Source organism: Pseudopodoces humilis, chromosome 6, assembly GCF_049639895.1.
Source record: "Pseudopodoces humilis isolate 2021_Gansu_Grassland_sample_001 chromosome 6, ASM4963989v1, whole genome shotgun sequence".
Lineage (NCBI taxonomy): Eukaryota > Metazoa > Chordata > Aves > Passeriformes > Paridae > Pseudopodoces > Pseudopodoces humilis.
In genome coordinates, this window is record NC_142205.1 from 53,185,898 (window position 1) to 53,206,097 (window position 20,200).

The window sequence follows — 20,200 nt, forward strand, 5'->3', positions numbered from 1 at the left end:
CATTATTAGCCTGTTCTTTGCAATGCTTTTACATTAGCATTTATCAGTTGTGTGGAAGTAGAGAGAAGATGATGGAGGGATGTATCTCAGCTAGTGAATTTATTCTGTTGGCTGCCCTGAAAAGACAGGCATGTTAAAAAGCCATTGAGCTACTCTTACACAAATCTAACAACATAGTGGAGAACTACAGGGAACAACTGTGTGACCCAAGGTAGGTGGGCATAATTATGATAAAAGCCAGCTATACACAACTTATGGGTCTCACTGACTTCTCACCAGTCTTTCACAATGCCTTTGCTCTGATTTGAGCTCTCATGGCTCTAGACATATTCTATGATAAGCTGCATAAATATTCATCCTGTGGTTGTTCTGTACATGCAGTGCTACATTCCTCAAGAGTAGAAAAGGGAAGAGACAGTTGTTTGATCCAACATCTTAGCCAGAAAACATTAAATAGCATAATGGGAGCTGTGTACAGAGGTGTGCTCTTTGTTGTTGGGTTTGGCTGTAATAGGCACGACTGCTTCTGATTTTTTATTTTCTAAGGATTTTCTGAATTTTCTGCAGGAAAATAGTGAAGGTTTTCCGAGTAAAGTGCAACCTAGAGTCAAATACCACAGCATCTTAGCTGATTTCTGTGGCACCAGAAGCACATACTGCTGTTCCCCACTCATCACCTTTTTTGTTTTTTTTTTTTTGAAGAGTCACCATAAAGGGCGGTGCTTCCCTGCAGGGAGGAGAAGAAAATCAGGATATATAGAAATGTGTCTCTGTGGGAAGGGTGGAAGGTACAGGAAGGAATCCATTTAATTCTGGGCTGGGGTTAAGAAAAGTTTAGGTAAATCTTTCTCTGTCCTGCACAGGGGTTGTTGGTCCTCTGTAATGTCAGGAGGGGACAAAGGCAATTGTGGAAGTTTCAGTCTGGGTTTGGTTCTTCTGCCACACAGGAAACAAGTGACTGGCCTTCAGCTCTCTCAGGACTTTAAGCCAGTACCAAAGTGTCATTATCAACACAGAGAAAAGTGACCAGCCTATCATAGCCCAAAGTGCTCCAGTGGCTTGGCAGAAAGTGTGACTTCCTAGGATCTGATATCATAAAGCTTGATTTCTGGTCATGCTTTTTATAGAATTAGTATGTACCTGCTACCTCTCAAACATGTATTTATAAAAGCCTTAATGCCATAGCTGCTGTTCACTGCTGGGGTTCATGTTTGAACTCTTCATCCCCCCATTGCAGTCTCCAAGGAGTTGCAGATTCTCGTCATTCCCTCTCTGGATCACGGTTTGAAGCACATCATTGGTTTTCCCGGTGAAGCTGCATTTAGGACTAAGAAGAAAAAGGCTGTGTGTGATTCATGTGAAAAACAAGTTAGAGGCTTACAGTAAAAAGGGGGCTAGAGGAGGGAGGATGTTATATCAATTCACTTTGAGAGTCCTAAAGTGAAATTAAAACATCAGTGCTAACTAAGTCTAACTTCTGTAAACTTACCAACTGGGGAAGACACAATTTTGGGTTAGAGTGGCTTAGAGAGGGAAACAGAAACTGAACATGAAAGAGATCGCTCTTCTTCCTCTCCTTTTCTCTACTTGGCTAGACTTTCTTTTGTCCCTGTGCCAGAGTCGAGTATTTCTGAGAGGCACTTTCCAAAGACCTTCCCTCCTACCCCGATGCTCAGGCCCTGCTTACATCTAAGTGGATAGCATGGGTACAGTGTGTGATGTGCTTTTCTCCCACAAAAAAAGTCAAACGCCACAACTCCCCAGTTCTGGTTTGAAGCGTAATTTGAATTTCTAGGACAAACACTGCTTCCGGGCGGGCGGCAGTGACCTGGAGCAGGGCACTGGGGAAAATACATTCCTCGCCACTGCTGTGCCGTGCCGGCTGGCAGTCACTAGCCGTGTGGGGTGTCCTCCCCTCCGCTTTTCGCTTTAACCTTTCTCTATTTCACCAACACATCCCTAGATGGAAAACGATAACGGGGGGCGATGCTTGAACAGCTTCGCGCTTTCCAGACTCAGGCCAAGTGTTGCACCGCATCCTGCTCAGCGGGGCCGCGGCCGTGCCGTGGCACAGAGGGGTTCGTTCGGCGCGGCTGCCCGGGCTCCAGGCCCCGCTGCCCGGCTCCGTTCGCCCTTGGGGCGGGCGCGGTTGCTGTTCCCCCGCACCCCGCTAACGTTACTGGGCTCAGCGGCTCTGCCCGAGCCCCGCTCGCACGCCAGCGGAGCCGCTCCGCTCCCCGCCCCGCTACCGAGCGGCAGGTCCGGGCTGCGCGGCCCGGGGCCTCGGCGATGCCCGGGGGCCGCTCGGTGCAGCCGCGGGGCCCGCGCTCCGCCCGCCACGACCCGGGGCAGCTCCGGGAGGCAGACCCACCCCCGTCGAGCCCTCCGGGCCGCTCCGGCGGGAGGCGGGGGCCCCGCCCCCGCCCCCCCCGCGGGCGGGGGGTCGGGCCGGGGCGGCGGGCGGCACCACGGGGCCGGGGCTGCGGGCGGCAGGGCCCCGGCGGGAGCAGCGAGGGCGGGCCGCCGGGGCGGAGCGGCAGCCGGCATGGGGGCCGGGGCGCTGGCCCTACGCGTGAGTAGGGGCAGGCGGCGGGACGGGCACGGGAGCGGGGCGGCGCTGCCGGCGGAGCGGGGCCGGGAGCGGCTGGATGGCGGCTGGATCAGCCTCTCCTGCCCCCGCCCTCCGCCGGGGTCCCTCGCGGGGCCGGGGCAAGGGAGGCCGGTCCGGGCCCGCCGCCTTCTCCGTGTCCCGGGCGCTCTCCATATGTTCTCCTTTCTTCGTCCTTCTCTTTCTTTCTTTCTCCTTCTTCCCGCTCGGCAGCTGCTGCTCGCTTGGGAAATGCAGAGATTCGTAAAGGCGATTCCAGGCGCTTTTCTTTACGTTTTTCCTCCCCTCCCCCCCCCCCCCCCCTTTTTTTTTTTTAATTTTTTTTTTTTAAACCCAGAGAGCAACTGCGCTGCCGCGTTCCCTGCGTTAAAGTTGTTGGATGAGCTGTAAAAGTGCGTCCCTGTGGCGTATAAATAGCTTTTTTTCCAAGTGTCTGGGCGGCACTTTTTGGCGGCATCGTGCAAGGATGATTAAGTTGCTTTCCCGGTTTTGGAAATCAGCAACAGTGGCATTAATACTTGGACACGTTTTCCCTGGGTAAAGTCAGATCTTCCATCTATAAGGCAACGTAACACTGAACTCTTTGTTTCAGAGCTGTTTTGAGGGGATGGTTTTATTTTGATTTTGGTTATATGTGTATTTTGGATAACCGCGTAATTTTTTTGTTCCTAGTTAGCACAGCCTCTTCAGATCTTGAAACAAGCTCAAAAATTTCCTTTTGTTTCTCTGGACATGGCAATGTCTGTCGGTTCTCAAGCGGATTTAAATAGTGAGTTTCCCCAAGTAAATCCAGCTCAGTGACTCAGGTTTTCAAATGTTGAAACAGGCTGGAAACCTGTAACTGAGCAAGATTGTGAGGCTGATTGAAGGCCTTAATTGGAAAAGCTCACTGAGCATCACAGCTGCTCAGAAACTGCTCAAAGGATTTTTGCTGCCTTCTGAATTCAACTTAGTCTACATGATTTTTCCCTTGTCATGTCTCTTCCTGGAATAAATATTGTTTATTATTCATTTAGTCTTGAATGGGAACGTGTCTTTTTAAAAGAGATGTGGTATTTTAATGTTAGTCAAATTTTAGTTCAAACACTGGTGAATTTACTGTTCATTATAAATATTTATAAGATGGTCAGTGCTATATTGTGGTTCTGTTTCACAAATAGTAAAACATACTTGTGATGTTTATATAAGCAACATCTTCTGTAAATATCACACGAGTGTTGTGATAGGACCTGGGACCGTAGAGCACACATATGCTTCAAATAACTGTTTAATGGGAAAAGCACAGCCAAGTGAGTGAACTGCCAGATCATTTTATATGTGAAAGGACAGTCCTGCTTAATAGCAAAACAGCAGATGTTCATGTTGCTTACAGACTACTGTAAAAATATTGTGTCTCAAGTGAAGGGATTTTAAAGGCTTGTTTAAAATAAATATGTATGCTGTGATAAAATCTATCTTAGTGAAGTGTCAAGACTTAGGCTAGAGTCTGAGCACTTTTTTGTGTTACTATATAGTATTCTCCATGTGTACAGTTTCTACTACCAGTTTGTTGATGAAACACAGTAGGAATAAGTTTATTTTTAAGCACCATGCCAGTGGTGGCCTTCTTAAACAGATTGAAATCTGGTAGCAGTGGCTCCCAGTTCCTGCAGAGTGATTGCACCCAACTGTGGTGGGGTGATGCTGCTGCTCTGCCTTGAACTGTCTTCCCAAATGTGCAATCCTGTAGGCTGATTAAGATTTCTGCCTATTATCAGTGCTATAAATTAATCTTATATTGTTTTATTCCCCTGGGTTTTATTAACTATCCTCCCATGGTTTCTCTCTCACTGCAACTCAAAACTTGTGAGAGTGTTGTGCCTCCAGAAGAACCTATGGGATTAAGGGTTTATTGTGCAGTAGGTTTTCCACCCCCCTTGTTATGTGTGATTAGATTACGTAGTCCCCTTCCTAACCTTAAAACCTCAGTAATTAAATTTCAGACTTAGAAGATACTAAACACAACAGAAAATCTTTCATAAGGATCTGTCTCACCTGATAGTAGCCAAAATGAATCCCTAGGAAACAGTATTTGGAAGAAGGGTGTAATGAACCTTCTCCAGAGTACTGCCCTGACAGGCATCCTGGAGACAAGCTGAGCTACTGGTGGTGTATTTGGATTGTTTGTGTTTGTCCAGTTGCTTTTGTAACCCATGTGATTTTCTTGAGTTAACACAGCAGTCTTCTGCTTGCTTACTCCCAGTTACTTGTTATTCTAGTGACAAGCTTGTCTGCAAAAGTCTTTCTCCCTTACCTACAGACTACCTACATTCTTGTTCCTCTTCTAGTGTTTTCTCAGTTCATTTTTACTTTCATACTTCACAGAGGATTTTTCCTGTGTATTAAAACAAAGTGGGGCAAAACCCTTGTGCTGGAGCGTAAAAGCCATTTTTGATGGATGTGCTTGTGTTGTGACCACACCACAACCTTCTTCAGCAAATGTGACTAATGCATGTTTTTCTTCCTTCTGCTCCTTTAAGCAAAGCAAATCGGCTGTGAGACTGAAGGAGGACATGAAAAAGATAGCTGTGCTTCCACTGAACAAGCAGAGGGACACAACCTGTCCAAAGGTGTTTGGTGTGAGTCTTCTGGAGCTCCAGCAGCAGGGACTGAGCAAAAATGGAATCCCGATAGTTGTGTGGAATATAGTGGAGTACCTCACCCAGCATGGTAAGCTTAGTGGAGTCACTTCTCCCTAGTAGCATTCTTTATGTAAGACTCTTCAAAGGGAAGAATGTGTTTTTTTTGTGGCATGAACCACAGGCTAAGAATGTTACTGTATGTGGTTTGCTTCTTTTTTTTTTTTCTGCCTTGATACTGAACTTACTTCTTAGTATATTTGTAAAGGTGAACTACAAGTTAGTTAGCAGGACACTTGTAAACACACTGTTCAGTTTATAAATGGAATGTATTCCATTTGTGAAGATTTGTGTCATCTTCCAGATGCAAAACATTTGTTTTTAACTTTGTATACAGATAGTCACAGGCACACACATACACACACATGCCATCAGAGAATATTACTGAAAAGGAATACATGTTCTTACAGGTTTTCAGATATATTCCAGTTATTATTAATCCCCTCAAGAAAGTAGATGTTCAGTTCTTAGCTTCTCTTTGCATTCATTTAAAGGGACTTTAGTTCCTGTTGTTGAAATATATCTCCTTGCAGAAACCTACAGCACCACTGGTGCACAGGTGTCTTGCATGGCATTTGGTCAACAATAGAAAAGGTTTTGTGGTGGTAATTTCATCTTCTAAGGAGCTGCATCTGGTTTAACCCTAAGGTTTTTCTATTAGCTGCTCAGTAATTGTAAGCAGTTACAATTACAATTGTAATTGTCAAATTGTAGAGGCTTAGAGTCTATGACTGCATCTTGATAGATGCTCAGAAACTCATAGATGCAAACATAGCTTGAAAATTAGCTGGGATTAAGGTACAATGCAAATTTAAAACATGATCCTACCTTTACACAGCAGCATCTTGCTTGATCTTCTTCAACCTGCCTTAGAGTGGCTTGCTAGGACACTGGAAGAGAAAAAAAATGAAAAAAATATTTCCATCATTTAGAGTTTAATCAAAACCAGAAACTGACAGACACTCTTGACTGCAAGTTGTGGGCTGTGCTCTGTGTTCCAAAAGATCCCATACAGTCGTGTGGGGTTCCAAAAAGATTGGAATCCCACACGACTGTGTCCCAAACATGGACTAAACAAGCCAAGTTTTTTACTCTGCAGCAAGATTAGCTGGGCATCTGAATGCCAAGTTGATTGTCTGGCCCTGATAAAGGCTATTATTTTTCTCAAAAATGCAAGCAAGATCTCAAAGATACCCTCTTAAATGGAAAGGTGTTGAAATTGGTGTCCCATGCCTGTGTAAGGTTTGTTTTCTGAATTAGTGGCAAGGTTACCTGTGAAGGCATTTTTAACAAAGGTCCTGTCAACCCAGGCTGAGCTGACTGTTGGGCAGCTACTTTCTTAAACTAAGTTTGCATTAAGCTGCATATTTCCAAATTTATAGATGAAGCCAAATTTCCCTGTACTGTATTTGGTCGTTTCTAACTACTGTTTTCAGGATGTTCTAGCCTCTCTTTATCTCCATAAATGAGTGGGAGAGGGGGAAGGAAGTTAGATCTGTGTGGGGGCTGTGGCCTTTGCTCACCTAGTGCTTCATAAACAAAAATCTTTATTGTGATGAGGCGTTTTCTGCCCTCGAGATGGCAGCACAGCATGTCACATGAGAATGCATTTTGTTGTAAATGCAGGAATACAAACTCTGCCAGCAGTATCTCACATAAGTCATGTAAAATGTTTGAGTGCTTGTCCATTTTTTTCTCCTTACTAGAGCAGTTTGTCTTCTAGTCCAATAAAAGAGATTATTTTTCTCTACAAACTCTGCTGCCTCAAAATTGATTTCCTGGACTGGAAGCATTCTGTCAGATAGCAGTTCCTTGATGCCTAGTGTGAACTGATGAAAACCGTACATATTGGATCCTCTTACTGTTAAGCTTCTGAGGAAGAACAAGCAGGTCTATAGACACAGTATTAGAAAGGCAGAATTTTTGTGGTGAAAGTGTTCTAGAGAAAAAATAATTTACTGAGGTCAGTTTTAGGGTCTTCATAGCAGGTATTGCATCTTAACAAAATGCCTAGAAAGTGTTGTTCAATTTAGTATGATTAGCCTGGCTTCTACTGTTGAAGCCTACTTTTTTGTACATCTCCTTTACTGGGTGTGGGGTGTCTGGCCTGTAGTGATCGATATCATTTCTTTTTCATTGTGAAATGCTTTGTGCTGTTCACAATACATTATTTGCTTATTGAGATTTACTACTACCATAAAGTTGCAGAACTCACTATGGAGTTACTGTTGCACTCAGCACACATAATCAGATGTTTTTGCCTCATGATGGTCACAGGTAAGAACCTGTTACCCTGGAGCATGAAGCTGGAAGTAATCACATGTGTTAGTATGGTAGTCCTGCTCAAGGTAATGGGCTGCTTGCAAAAAACGAAACAGCTGAAGTGTTTTGTAGAGTCCTTTGTTAGGATCCTTTTCTGTCGAAATATACCAATGGAAAATGTCTGTCTCAGTGGTTTCTCATGGTGTGAGACAACTCAGTGGCATTGCAGTACTGTGGGTCCTCAAAAGAGTATCCCAGGCCTCAAGGTCTTGTCATTAGTATTTGTTATTGATGATAATCTAACTACCTGACTAGAGGGAATTTCTGGGAACAAAGTAGTGTTTCCTTTTATGTTGTGGTGTATTAATTGCCCTTGTTTGTATTGCTACATGTGTGTTATTCAAACTAGAGCATCTGTTTCATTATGTTACTGGGATGTGGTTTAGCTCAGTCTTAATTTATAATTACAGGAATGACACAAGAAGGTCTCTTCAGAGTGAACGGCAGCATGAAAATGGTGGAGCAGCTGCGTCTGCAGTACGAGCGTGGGGAAGAGGTGGAACTTGTTAAAGATGGTGATGTGTACTCAGCAGCCAGTCTGCTGAAACTGTTTTTGAGAGAGTTGCCAGATGGAATTATCACGTCTGCCTTACATCCCAGGTTCATTCAGCTTTACCAGGGTAAGTGAGAGGTAAAGTGTTCGTCCTTCTATGCACTTTCTTCCTGGATAACTGGTTTCTTAGTTTACTTACTTTGTTCCTCATTTGCTTTGGCTTCACCTCTTACCTGCCCCTTGATGTGCAGTTCTGTTACAAGAGGCAGAAAAATGTTTCTCATATATTTAGTAAAGTCTGGACTATTTATGATTTTCTAATCCAGTTATATCTGTTGAATAAAAAGTGAAATGATCAGCTGTCTTTTTAGGGTATGCTTGTAGAAAATAATTGCAGTCTCTTTAGGACATAGATTTACTTCTGTTTACTGGGGTGGTTCCTGGCATTTTCATTGTAATGGACTCTGAGAAGTGAGTACTTCATCTGTTTGTCAGATTGGGCCAAAAGCATACACTGCCAAAGTTTCTGCTTCTCACTAAGTAATGTGATTGTCCATCAAAAAAAAGAACCAGTTAGCAAGTAACAGCAGACTTTATGTTTTATTCCCTGTCATAGCACACAACCTGGAGGATTTCTTTTTTTGTTTTATTCATGCCCCCTCATCCACCTTCAAGTAGTAGATCAACCATAGGAAGGAGCAGCACTTCTGCTGTGGAAAGTTGAGAAATCATTTTAAAGAGGATTATTCAAGTTTCAGTCTAATTCATCTGTATCTGACAATCTCTGGTGGTGGTAGGTGGAATAAGTGGTGGTTGGCCCTGTTCGTTGACCATGTGGGTCACTGACAGTTCATCTCTCTTGCTGAAGGCAGTCATCACTTCTTCTGTATGTTTTCCTAAGAAGCTGCAAGGTGAGTGGGTAAAGTTGCTGGAGAAGGCAGAGGAGAAGCATGCTCTCTGACAGGTATCCCTAGTGGAAGATGATGCAAAGTTCTCAGACTCTCGTCTTGAGGTCTCCCTTCCACTTTTCTTGCCTTCAGTGGAGAGGAGGTTTAGCCATTTCCAAGAGGAATGAGAATAGTGCCATTTGTTTTCTTTCTCTGTTTTGTTTTGTGGACTATAGGGAGTGTTGATGGTGCGCTGGAGAAGAGCTTTGTGCTTTACCTTGAGTGCAGACATTTCAGCTGTAGGTTGTATGTGAACTGTGTAAAATACCTTCCCTATTTAGTAAAGTTGTCTGGGGCACAAGGATAGGGTTCAGGAAGTGTTGTGTAGGAAGGTGCTGTTGTTTTAGAAATTCCCTTTTTTCTGTTCATTGCTGTGAATTCTTTGGGGACTTTCAGATTTCACCAGGTCTGACTCATGAGCTGTATTTGTGTTCTTTCTCATAACTCACAGCTTAAGTGTAAATTAATAATAAATAATAAGTTAAATATTATATATTTTTAATAAATTAAAAAATAAATAAGTCACACCTTTGCTGTTCCAGATCTCTGTCCCCCACAAAGGTCATATTGGTGTATTGTACCAGGAACTACTGATGTCCTTTGTGAACAGTGCTGTTTGTGGTATTTGTGGAAAGGTTAATTTGTTCTGTCTCCCACAGGAAAGGCAAAATCCCCAGTACTTTCTAGGGAAATGAGACAGGTGTCATTACTTAGCAGATTTACTCACCAAACTTTCTTATTTCCAAATAAACTTACTGGTGTAACCTATGAACCCAGTTCTGCAAAAATCCAGCTGTGATGTGTCTTCATAACTAAGTTTGCCTGTATTTCACAATAAGATCAAGCTTAGTGCCAATATAATTTTGATTAGGGAATAAAAAGTCTTACTCAAAAAATGCCAGTTGGCTGTTGTGGCAAGGGGAAGGCTTTTGTAAAGTTTGAAGAAAACTTGAAGGGTTTTTCACGCCCTAGAAAACAAAGCATCAATGAGTGGTTATGAAAGGCACTGATGATTTTCATTGTGTTCAGATTAAGTTTAAGTGGTAGGTGGGCATTTGCTTGCAGTTAAATGATCAACCAGCTGTGCAGGTTTGCAGGAGTTATCTGTTCACTTATCAAAGTATGTGCAAGTGTATTGGTTGCAAAATGGCACCAGGAGAGTGCATGCCTGGGTGTTCGTTTTGTAAACTGTGAAAAGAGTAGGTCAAACTGTTTCTGAGTCAACAAGTTATTAAAAAATAACTTTGAATCTGGAGCCACTTTGCGACATGTCTGCAGTGAAGGCAAATACAAGCTCTGTCACAACCTCTGTGTTCCCTTCTGTTGAAGCTTTGCATGGGAAAGGTTTTTTAAGGATTATGTTAGATTTCCTTTGGTGTATTTTTAGGGATTGTTATCAGCATTTTTTAAGCCAGCTGAGATCTTGGCCTGAGAAGAACACATAGTTACTTTACTTACTATAAAAATGGTTAGAGAGCGATTCCTCTAGTTAAAAATAGCTGTACTGTTAAAAAGAGCTGTAACTCTAGTTAAAAAGCTGTAACCCTTTTCAATTCCAGCTATCAAATTTGTTACCAAATCAAAGAGAAGTAATCTGCCCTGTTATAAAAGAGAGAAGCTGTCCTGTTGGTGTTCAGGAAGTCCAAACAGCTGGTTTGGCATTGCTATCTGCAGCCTGTGCAGTGTTGTGTGAAACAGAGCTCTGCATGCTGCCCTCAAATCTTAAAGTACTTCTGTTTACATAAATATTCAGCATATTGCCAAGACTAAGCAGCTCCATAAAACATCCTGTAGTGTACTGAGGTGTGTCCTGGCATTCTCTCTGTGTCCTTGGAGAAGGACGGTGGCAGTGGGAGATGGGATGTTGATCGGAGATGTGTGTTGCAAGCGCAGGCCAGGGACACACTGAGAGTGACCTTGTTGTTGGCCAGTCTCCTCACAGTGCCTAACAATTAAAGGCTGCTCCTTATGGGGAGTTCTGGGATGAAAAATGTCCATCAAAATCTCTTTTGTGGCTGAGGCTTCATTGCAGAGCAGAGCCGATCCCATTTGTGCAAAATGGGCTGTGCTTTGAGAAACCTCAGCCAGATATTAGCAGCTCCCATACAGCAATCCCTGTCTGAGCTTGTTTATTCCCTCTGGCTTTTCATTCCTTATCTTCTGTATCGTGATTACTGGCTCTTAAGACATCTGTACATACTGGGAACTGTATGCACAGCTCTTACCCCTTTCACAGGTCACTGGCTTTCCTCAAGACAAAGTGCTACTGTACTGTAAATTTCTTTCTGTTGATGTTTCATTCCCTCCTCCAGTGGAGGTACAGTGAAATACGAACTCTGTCTTCCTTTCTTACTCAGTCTAATTAAGTTTAATGCTATTTCATCGTTCTGGCTTCTTGACATTGCTCATCCTATAGAATTTATACTTTTTCAGTGGACAGCAGCAAGACATGAGTTCTGTTTCACATACCTCCTTCTGCTCACAGCCTGTGATGGCTGGCAGGGTTTTGTCTAGTGCCTGTGAACAGCCTTTCCTTTTTCAGGGGGAGGGATGGGAGGCAGTGGAAGGGAAGGAGCAGCTCCCTTCCGGATCAACAGGTCAGTTTACAGAACACTTAGTAGCCAGCAGCTATTTGAGTTACATGAACAAGCAGAACCAAAAATACAGCTTGTGCTTGGGGATTTTAGAGGTCAAATTTCAATCTGAACAATGACTGTGAAAATGAATAGATGAGAGCTGACCTTTTAACCATGGTAACTGCAGCAGTGCACCAAATCTGATTCTTTAGAGATCTGTGATTCACCAGGCTCTTCTGACATGATTTTAACCTTTTTCTTTGGCTTTTATGGTAATTTTAGTGTTATCGGAGCTGTTTCCAAGCTAGAGAAATAACTTCTATTTTCCATGTGATGAGGATATTTGTTTTGTAGTAAAAACTCTTGGAACTGGATTTTTATACAGATGATATTCACCAGAGTTGCAAAAGAAGTGTGCTCTTCCTCCAGTATGTTGGAATGAAGGATAAATACAGTGCTGCAAAGTGCTGTAATGATAGAGAGTGAGGTGTCTCAAGCTGGATTGTGATGGCAGCCTTCTTATGAGGAAGGTTTACATCATTTCTGCTCCTGATGGCAGCAAGGCATGATTTTTTTTTTCCCTCTGGGGCAGGATCATGTCTGAGGGACGGTGTCTGAAGCAGATTGTTTCTTGGCAGAGAGAGACTGGAGTTCCACTTCCTATAGATTGCAGAAGTGGAAAGAAATGCTTTAATTCCTCCCACAGCCCAGTGGGTGCCGTGGTACTGCAGTGCACAACCTGCTGCCTCTGTGCCAGGGATCAGCTTCCCAGGGCACATTGAGAGCTGCCAACAGATGCAAGCTTTGCTGTCTGCCCTCCGGTCTGGTAGCATGCAAGGCAGCTGGAAGCTATGCAGTGGTAGCATGACACTGAGCAATAGGCTCTCTTCCTCACCTCACAGCACAGATAATTGGCGAGGGCACTGTGATAATGTGACTTCAGTGCTTCTGGGCTGGAGTCGTCTGGGGTCAGACCATTTGAGACTTCAGCAAAACAATTATGCACACCTGCTTGCAGGAATTCCACGTCTTTAGTGAAGTTCAGGCAACTTGAAGGAGTAACATGAACAGAGATGAATTAGGGAATTAGATTGTGTCTCTAGTATGTCAGAGACACTCAATATGTTCAGAAATAGCATGAACTATTGGAAAATATGTCCCTCTGGTTGTGAGCTGTGGGTGTATGCTGAAACTAAATGAGGCTGAGAACACCCTCACAAATGTGTCTGTACCTCCTACACTGTTGAGACTCCTGTTTGTAGTTAATTAACATTTTTGGAGAGGCTGCCTGTCCTTTTCACTTATCTCCTTGACTCGTTCCTCAGTAATGAGTCCCTAGTTCAGCTTTGAGGTGCCAACTGCCCTTGCTGCCTTCCTTGGTCCTCTGTGTTTTACGTCCTCTGGCTGCTGAGCCTAGACATGGCCTGAGGCTGCTGGTTTTGTTCGGTTCCTCAGCCCAGTCCCTTCAGTTTCGTTCTTGGTTTCGAGCCCTTCCTGACTGCACATCTAGCTAGGCTTCTCTTGCAGGCCTTGGCTGAGATGCCGTCTATTGCACATGTCTTTTGGAAGGCTCCCAAAATAAAAAGTTGAATGTCTTTGTCTGCCTTGAGAGCACCTTCCTCTTAGCCTTCATTCTTATTTTTCTCCTTTCCCCTATGCAAAATTTTCAAAAGAACTGGATATGCTGTGCTTGAAAATCATGAATAGCATAAACCACCCTGGTGCTTTGATGTTTTTCTGATAGTCATTACCAGCTCAGTAAACCTTAGTGACTGATTTTGAAGCAAACTGAAAAGGAGGTGGAATGCTCCAAAAAATTGTTATGACTCAAGACTATTTTTGCTCTCTAATAAAGAGCAGCTTTGACCAGTTGTTATATTTGAATAAATACAGCCATGGATAGCAGTGATGCACTTGTCCTGAGAACTGTGCAAAGTGCACAGAATACTGTGTATGCATGTCACTGTCTAGATTCACCATGAATTATAAAAGCATTTTTAAAAAATAAAGCTGAAATCCATGAAATGTCATCAGCAGAAGAATCAACAAATTGCTTTTGATTTTTGCATTCTTTTGGAAGAAAAACTTGAGTTCCTTCCCTTGTCTCTTCACTGGAGAAGGAGAGGGAGCAAAGCCCTAATTTCTTTCTTAGATTTCACAAGGAGAAGGAATTTGATGGCTCAGTAAATGGGGTTTGCTGCCTCATGTTACTCAGTGTCTCCACGTCCTTCAGTTAGGGTAATTTCTCATGATCTTGTGGTGTCTGTCTCTGTTCTTGAAAGTACAGAAACAAACAAAGGTTTGGCTGTGCCCCGCAATAACATTTTTGATGTTGATTCGCACCCCATAAAACATCATGGTTAATCAACAGGGACATCCTACCCAGAAAATGCTACTAAGGCCACGGGCCCAATAGCTGTGTTTGTTGTCAGAGTGCAAAACTGTGTTCGGAATGTTTTCTGGTGGTTATTAGCATCTTCCTAGCTTGGAAGGGATGGAAATTCCTCCAGTAAATGAAAAAGTACCCATCAGTCTAAAGTCCCAGTGGGAGACTCAGGGAGGCAGTTAGTTATCAAGGGCATTGCCTAATTAGATGACAGGGTGATGGAGATGGAAGAAGGACATTTTTTCTGAGAGATGGCTTTGGCTTTCCTTATCATTACTGCAGGCAATTTGTAGTAGAAGACACTGTGCTAGTTGCTTTGTTACCTGAAGAAACGTATGTTAGGAGGTGAATTTTAATGTTTTGGCTACATGAAAATGAGTTGTGTCTTGTTTTCTTTTAAGATTCATAAAAATATAATTAGTAATCAAGTCAGAGACTATACAGTCCACTTTGATCAGTGCAAGTACAAATGCACTGAAATTCCTTATTATTCCATTTAATAAAGCCTTCAGAAGCCTCCTGAAATTTTGCTGCAATAATAGATCAGATTTCTTGCTGTTGCCAAGCTGATTGATAGTAGTAAAGTCATGATTGTTTTTTCCTCTCTGTAACTGTAAAAAAGGGTTGTGATAAGCAAGCAAATCAGGTTTTTTTTCTGCCTCATGCATATTTGATATTTGACTTTTCTGAAGGAGCTAATTTCTTATTTGTAGAAGAAAAGGATATAATTAATCAATTGGTTAAAATGTTTTGTCTTAATATGTAATATTAACATTTGTAATATGACTGGCATTTTAAGCTTTGGTCTGCTCTGATGAAAGAATTCTTACTAAGTCTGTGGTACCAAAACAGAGTTCACAAAAGTGAATTCACCATGCATATAAAACTTAAAAAGGCTTTCTTGCCATGTACAGCATTAGGCATGTCAGGTAAGGCGGGAATCCTAAGTCTGGAAGCAAATGAAGTCCCTCAAGTTTCAGCTGTATGAAGTGGCAAATAAGTATATAAAAAACCTCATTTGTTTGCCCAACTATTTGCAGGATGAATCCTGTTTATTAGCCATAAAAAATGTCTGATTGTAAAACAGAAATAATACTGCAACCAGTGACTGAGTTCTCAGAGGTCACTTTCATGTATTTTTATACAGACTGCTAATTTTCACTGCTAACCACTTTTCAAAGCACTCTACTCCTGAAACACTGTTCAGCTCAGCGCTGGAATATTTCTGGGGAATGAAAGGTAAAGACAAACATGAGACTTCTGAAGTGTTTATACATATATTAAATGACGTTCAAAGATTTTTGTTTACCCTTCCTTTTTTTTTTTCTCTCTAAAAAAACGTGGAGCAAATGTGAAATGTTGTTTTTATCTTGCAACACAAGCCATGGGATGTTTTCCTGCCAGTCTTCTCTGCATGCTGGTAGCAGGGCATACAGCAGAGCAGCACCAGCAACCCATAAGGCTGATAAATAAAGAAGAAGGTACTAGAAATGCACAGATGGCCTCATGCTAATGGACACTGCTTATAATTAGATTGGTGCGGAAAACCTTTAGGGCATGAGATCTTCTGTCTTAAAGTGATGTTGCAGAGTCCTTGGGGTTTTCATGCATATGTGAAAGTTTCAGTAAGATTTCACTTTTGTGGAGATTAGAAATTAATATTTGCAAGGATTAACACATCCTGTTTTGGTATAAATATGGGGAGGCAATACTGACTTGTTTTCAAAACTTTGCTTTTATTGACATGTAAACCCAAGATTTTAGTGGGTACAAATCACTCCTTGGAAGATGTTTTTGGGACAGAGAAGAGGAGCAAAAAATTTGCACGAGTTCAATTCCAGCAGCAGGACACAATTAAGTAGAAGTTGTGTGTGAGGCCAAGCTTGTGTTCACCGCCCAAGTCTGTATAAACACAGCATCTGTGCAGTTCATGCAATTTTTACTTTAATACTTGGATGTGACTCATTTCAGTATGGGAAACTTTTATCCATACCTAAATTCTAGAAGACTGTACAGTATAACAAGGCTACTCTCTAACACGAGGATGCATTTTGACTCACTTTGGAGTGTGGCAGTGCCCAGAACAGTCTGGGTCCCAGGAAGGGAGACTCCTTCATGAATCTGTAGCAGAGCTGTCACCCACAGAAGCTACTGTAGTGCTGTTACAACACTGTGCTTTTCAGGAGACTCTTTGTTTTACCATTCTTGCTTTCTTGTTTTTGAAGGTTTTCATGGGAAGGAGAACTAATAGTATGAGAAGGGTTTGGGACATAGGGATGACATCTAGAAGGAGCACGGAATCTGAGGATCTGGTAGAGGGAGTTAAAGCAGATTTAGCTGTGCCAGGTGGGGATAAACATGCTGTAAAGCTCTTAGCTGACTGTAACTGCTCAATCTGCTCAGGAAAAAGGTTACAGCATAAAGGTAAGAATGACATGGCGCCCTTGGTGGCCAGGGCGAGCCTCAGACAAAACATGCTTGTTCCCTGAGGAAAACTGAGGAGTTGTGTGTCTCTGAGCAGAAGCAGGAGTGAATTTTAGCTCCCACTGCTTGCTCACCCACATAATTAAGTTGGCAGCAATGAAGAAAATATACATATGTTTTTTCTTCTCTTCCTTTTTCTAGACTCTAGAAATGATATGCCGAAGGAAAGTTACTTGAAAGAACTCCTTAAAGAGTTGCCTGATGCTCATTACTGCCTGCTGAAGTACCTGTGCCACTTCCTGATAAAGGTTGCTGAACATCACGTAGAGAACAGGATGAATCTTTGCAATCTTGCCACTGTATTTGGACCAAACTTGTTTCAGTAAGTTGGGCGTTTTACTTTTCCCTGTTTGCTGGCATGTGGCCAGAAATGTAGATGCCAAAAGTCTGATTTGTCAGGGTGATCAGATGGAGACAGTGACTGGGGCTCTGGGTTAAACTTCAGTGCTAAAGCTATTTCTGAGCCAAATGGAAGTGGAGTTGTTCTCCCATTTCCCTTTGCTGTTTGCTAAACTGTTGATCAGTTTTGTATTGCTGCTTTGGTAGCAGAGCCGAAGTATAATAACAGTGAAAGGCCTTCAGAGTGTGCCCATGCAAGGAGACTTGTGCTCTTACAGGTTTCTTTCTTTGCTATCGGTTAATATGAGCACTTTTTTCTGGAAGGCTTTGACAAAACCTTGGTGGATCTTTGGTGCAAAAGGAGTCCAATGCAGCACCCAGCTGCTATATAATTTCTAGAGATGGATACTGCATACTGTCTGCGTGTTTGGCCTTGTGATCTGGTGTCTGCCTTCAGACGCTGATGTTTCTGGGCTCTCTGTCCCTCTAGTGTATTCAGAAACTGCTCTGGAGCTTGTGGGGATCCACTTGTCTCTTAAAACTCCTTATGGGACTCGATAGTTTTACTAGGTTCTTTCAGTGGGCGCTGTTCCTGGGTGCTTGTGCTGAAGACGTGTTTTACATGCTGGTGAAGCTTGCAGTGGTAGCAGAAGAGTTATTTCTAGGTGCAAGAACACTTTTGAATGAGAAGGTTTCTGTTGAGTCACTGCAGTGATGCAGTGCAGTGTTAGCACCACTGCTGGCTGGCATCCAAGATCTTGGACATGGGAGACACCTAAGGAGTTTAATTCAGTCATAGTCTTGAAAGATGCATGATATCACCAAAAAGAGAAAAATGAGTTCCTTGTATCAATGTTGCACTTGTATTGATCTTTGTAAAATATCGCTCTGGACTAATACTGAGTTGTCTAGTAAAAACTTAGTCTCATGAAGCAATTAATTTAATCTATCCCTCTGAGCTCCCTCTCGGAAAGAAGTAGATTTCTTTAAAGAGAAAACAGCAATTAGGTTCCTCTAATACACTGAGACAGTTCCACATACCTAGGATAGGTGTTGCCTGCTGTCTTTTTAAGGAGCATATCTTTTTCCATTGATTAGAGAGAGAACAACCAGGAATGAGATGCTTAAACTAAAGCTTGTCCTACATGGCTGCCTTATCTTAAGATGTTGCAGAAGGATGATGAAGGTGAATTTCAGGATTGAAGCATTTGCTGTGTTAGTACAAAAAGATAAAATGTATTTTTAAAATTGTTTTCCTCTCCAAAAGAAAAAGTGCTCAAAAAACAGTAGTGTGCATGGGAATGCATGAATATGAGCGTTACTGGAAGCACTATACTGCGAATTTCTGACAAGGAAAAGCAAAACAATTTTTTAAACCTGCATTCATATGGGTAGTTTGGGAATTCCTGTCTCAATGTATTAGCAGAGTTCAGAATAAACAAAGTAATTAGTAGAATTTGAGTTCAATGGCTAAATCTCTATGACTCAACCTCCCAAGTGGCTATTAGAATATTTTTTAGTTTACTCATCTCTTCTTTCGGGAGAGTTTAAAAATTAGCTGTGTTTTTTTTTTGGTGTAGATGCAGAGGATTGTGATTCAGAATTGCAATTGGCATTCCTAACATTAAACCAAAGTTGTATGTGTTAAAAGCTCTACAGTTGTTGCAACAACAGATCTCTGCTCCTAAGACAGCATGGAAAAGATATAAGAGTTTTTGTAAGGTACAGAGATGGAGACACCTCATTCCACTGCAGAAGACTGAGGAAGGCAGAGTTCACTGGAGGTGAAAAACCAAAGGCTCATGAGTCTGTATGTGAGTATAACCAGCCCAGCAGATGTGACATGTTGAAATAAAGGCTCTTGTAGCAAAAGAGGCATTGAAAGCAAAGCTTGACACTTACCAAATGGCTAATGTGTTTTTTAAAGACTCAAAATAGATTAGAATTAGGGATGTAGATTTTTATTTAAACTAAGTTTCACCGTGTGATAATTCAGCTGTGTGTTTCATCAGATCTTGATCTTTTCGAGGCAATTCAGTCTTGTGGTCCAGACACAAAGATTGTGAGCAACAGTTCAAATACCCTTTTCTCCTGTGTTAATGGATGCAGTCTTATATTGCTGGAACTGTGACCATCTGTACAAAGAAAAATTTGATAGGAGGAGGAAAGAACTTGCAGCACTATTTTTAGGTATTGGGCTTAACCAGTTGGTTGGCCAAGCATCCAGACGGAGATCCTCAGAACATATTTCAGAGCTACAGAAGAAGGCTGCCTGAAGCCTGCTTGGCAGGGGCTGTCTCTCTCTAGTGGCTGCAGGCAGCCCATGGAGGAGCTGCAGAAATTAAATATTGGCAGGAGGCTGAAGCAAATGCTCCTCTCGCTTTGCGTTGTTTGTTCAGAGCAGTGCATGGGGGGTTTCTCCACAACAAGGAAAGAAGGCTCAGCATCCAACTTGTCAGCAATTACACTGCCGAAGCAGAGAGAGCTGAGATTTTTCCTGTCAGAAATTCACACTCATGCCTAAAATTAATGTCAGAATCTGTGTAGTTAATGCACAGTGTCAGAGAAGATAAAGCCCATCTGCTGATAGTGAAGGACTTCTTTTGGCAAGGTATTTTTAGTGACAATTTAGCTACTTAAGCATAGTATCTCCTACTCCATAACTGAAGTTGTTTAACAGTTGAATAAATCATGCTGTTTGGCCACTTTCCAGATACTTAGGCTTCATTTTAAGTCTCTTAATCTCACTTTGCTTTTCTACATCATATATTCTCTGTAATGTATCCCATCTCCTAAACTTTCAACCCTTACTGCTTTTATCTTATCCACTACTTCCCCTGCTTCCTTACTTCCTGTTTGACAAACTACACTGGTGCTTTTCTAAGAAAGATTATCTTGTGCTTTCTGTATTTCTAATGAATAGAAGGGGAAAAAATAGCTATTTGCATTCCTTGTAATGAAGTGTGATGTAAGATATAAGAACTTGTAAAGGGCAAGGTCAAACAGCTCAAAAAAAAAAAGATTTGAGATTTGATTCACTGTTTTCTCACAGCTTGGATTGTTCAGATTTACTGTGATGGAAGGCAAAGGTCAAGTATATTGAGAAATACAGCCCTGGAGGAACAACAAACATGAAGGAACAAAAATAGTTGTCTTTTCTGTCACTGGGCTAATCTGTATAGAGCATTAACATTTGCAGTGTGGTTACTTGTGGAGGAAGTTATTGTCCATTGACCTGAATTTTAGCTCTTGGAGAGACATAGCCTTAGTTAAGGCCTGCTGTGTGGGCTCTGCTTAGCTCTAACAGTTTATGATGAAAAGGAGAGGACCAGCTGGGTTTCTCACCTCCTCTCTGTTCTCCAGGAGC

General features: G+C 42.3%; 1 protein-coding gene across 4 annotated transcripts in view; it reads left to right on the top strand.

The window, feature by feature from the left end:
- Window positions 1–2,488: 2,488 nt before the first annotated feature.
- The window catches only part of FAM13A (family with sequence similarity 13 member A), a 118,004-nt gene continuing 100,292 nt past the window's right edge, over window positions 2,489–20,200 (top strand). For 3 of the 4 annotated variants that reach the window (XM_005530294.3, XM_014259033.2, XM_014259034.2), the window contains exons 1-4: window positions 2,489–2,572; window positions 5,128–5,317; window positions 8,019–8,228; window positions 16,636–16,816. In XM_005530294.3, the coding sequence (XP_005530351.2) occupies window positions 2,546–2,572; window positions 5,128–5,317; window positions 8,019–8,228; window positions 16,636–16,816 (608 nt within the window). In that variant the 5' untranslated portion in view covers window positions 2,489–2,545. Of the gene's footprint in view, window positions 2,573–3,023; window positions 3,146–5,127; window positions 5,318–8,018; window positions 8,229–16,635; window positions 16,817–20,200 lie in introns of those variants that run through there. The other variant, XM_088056545.1, reaches the window with a different exon arrangement.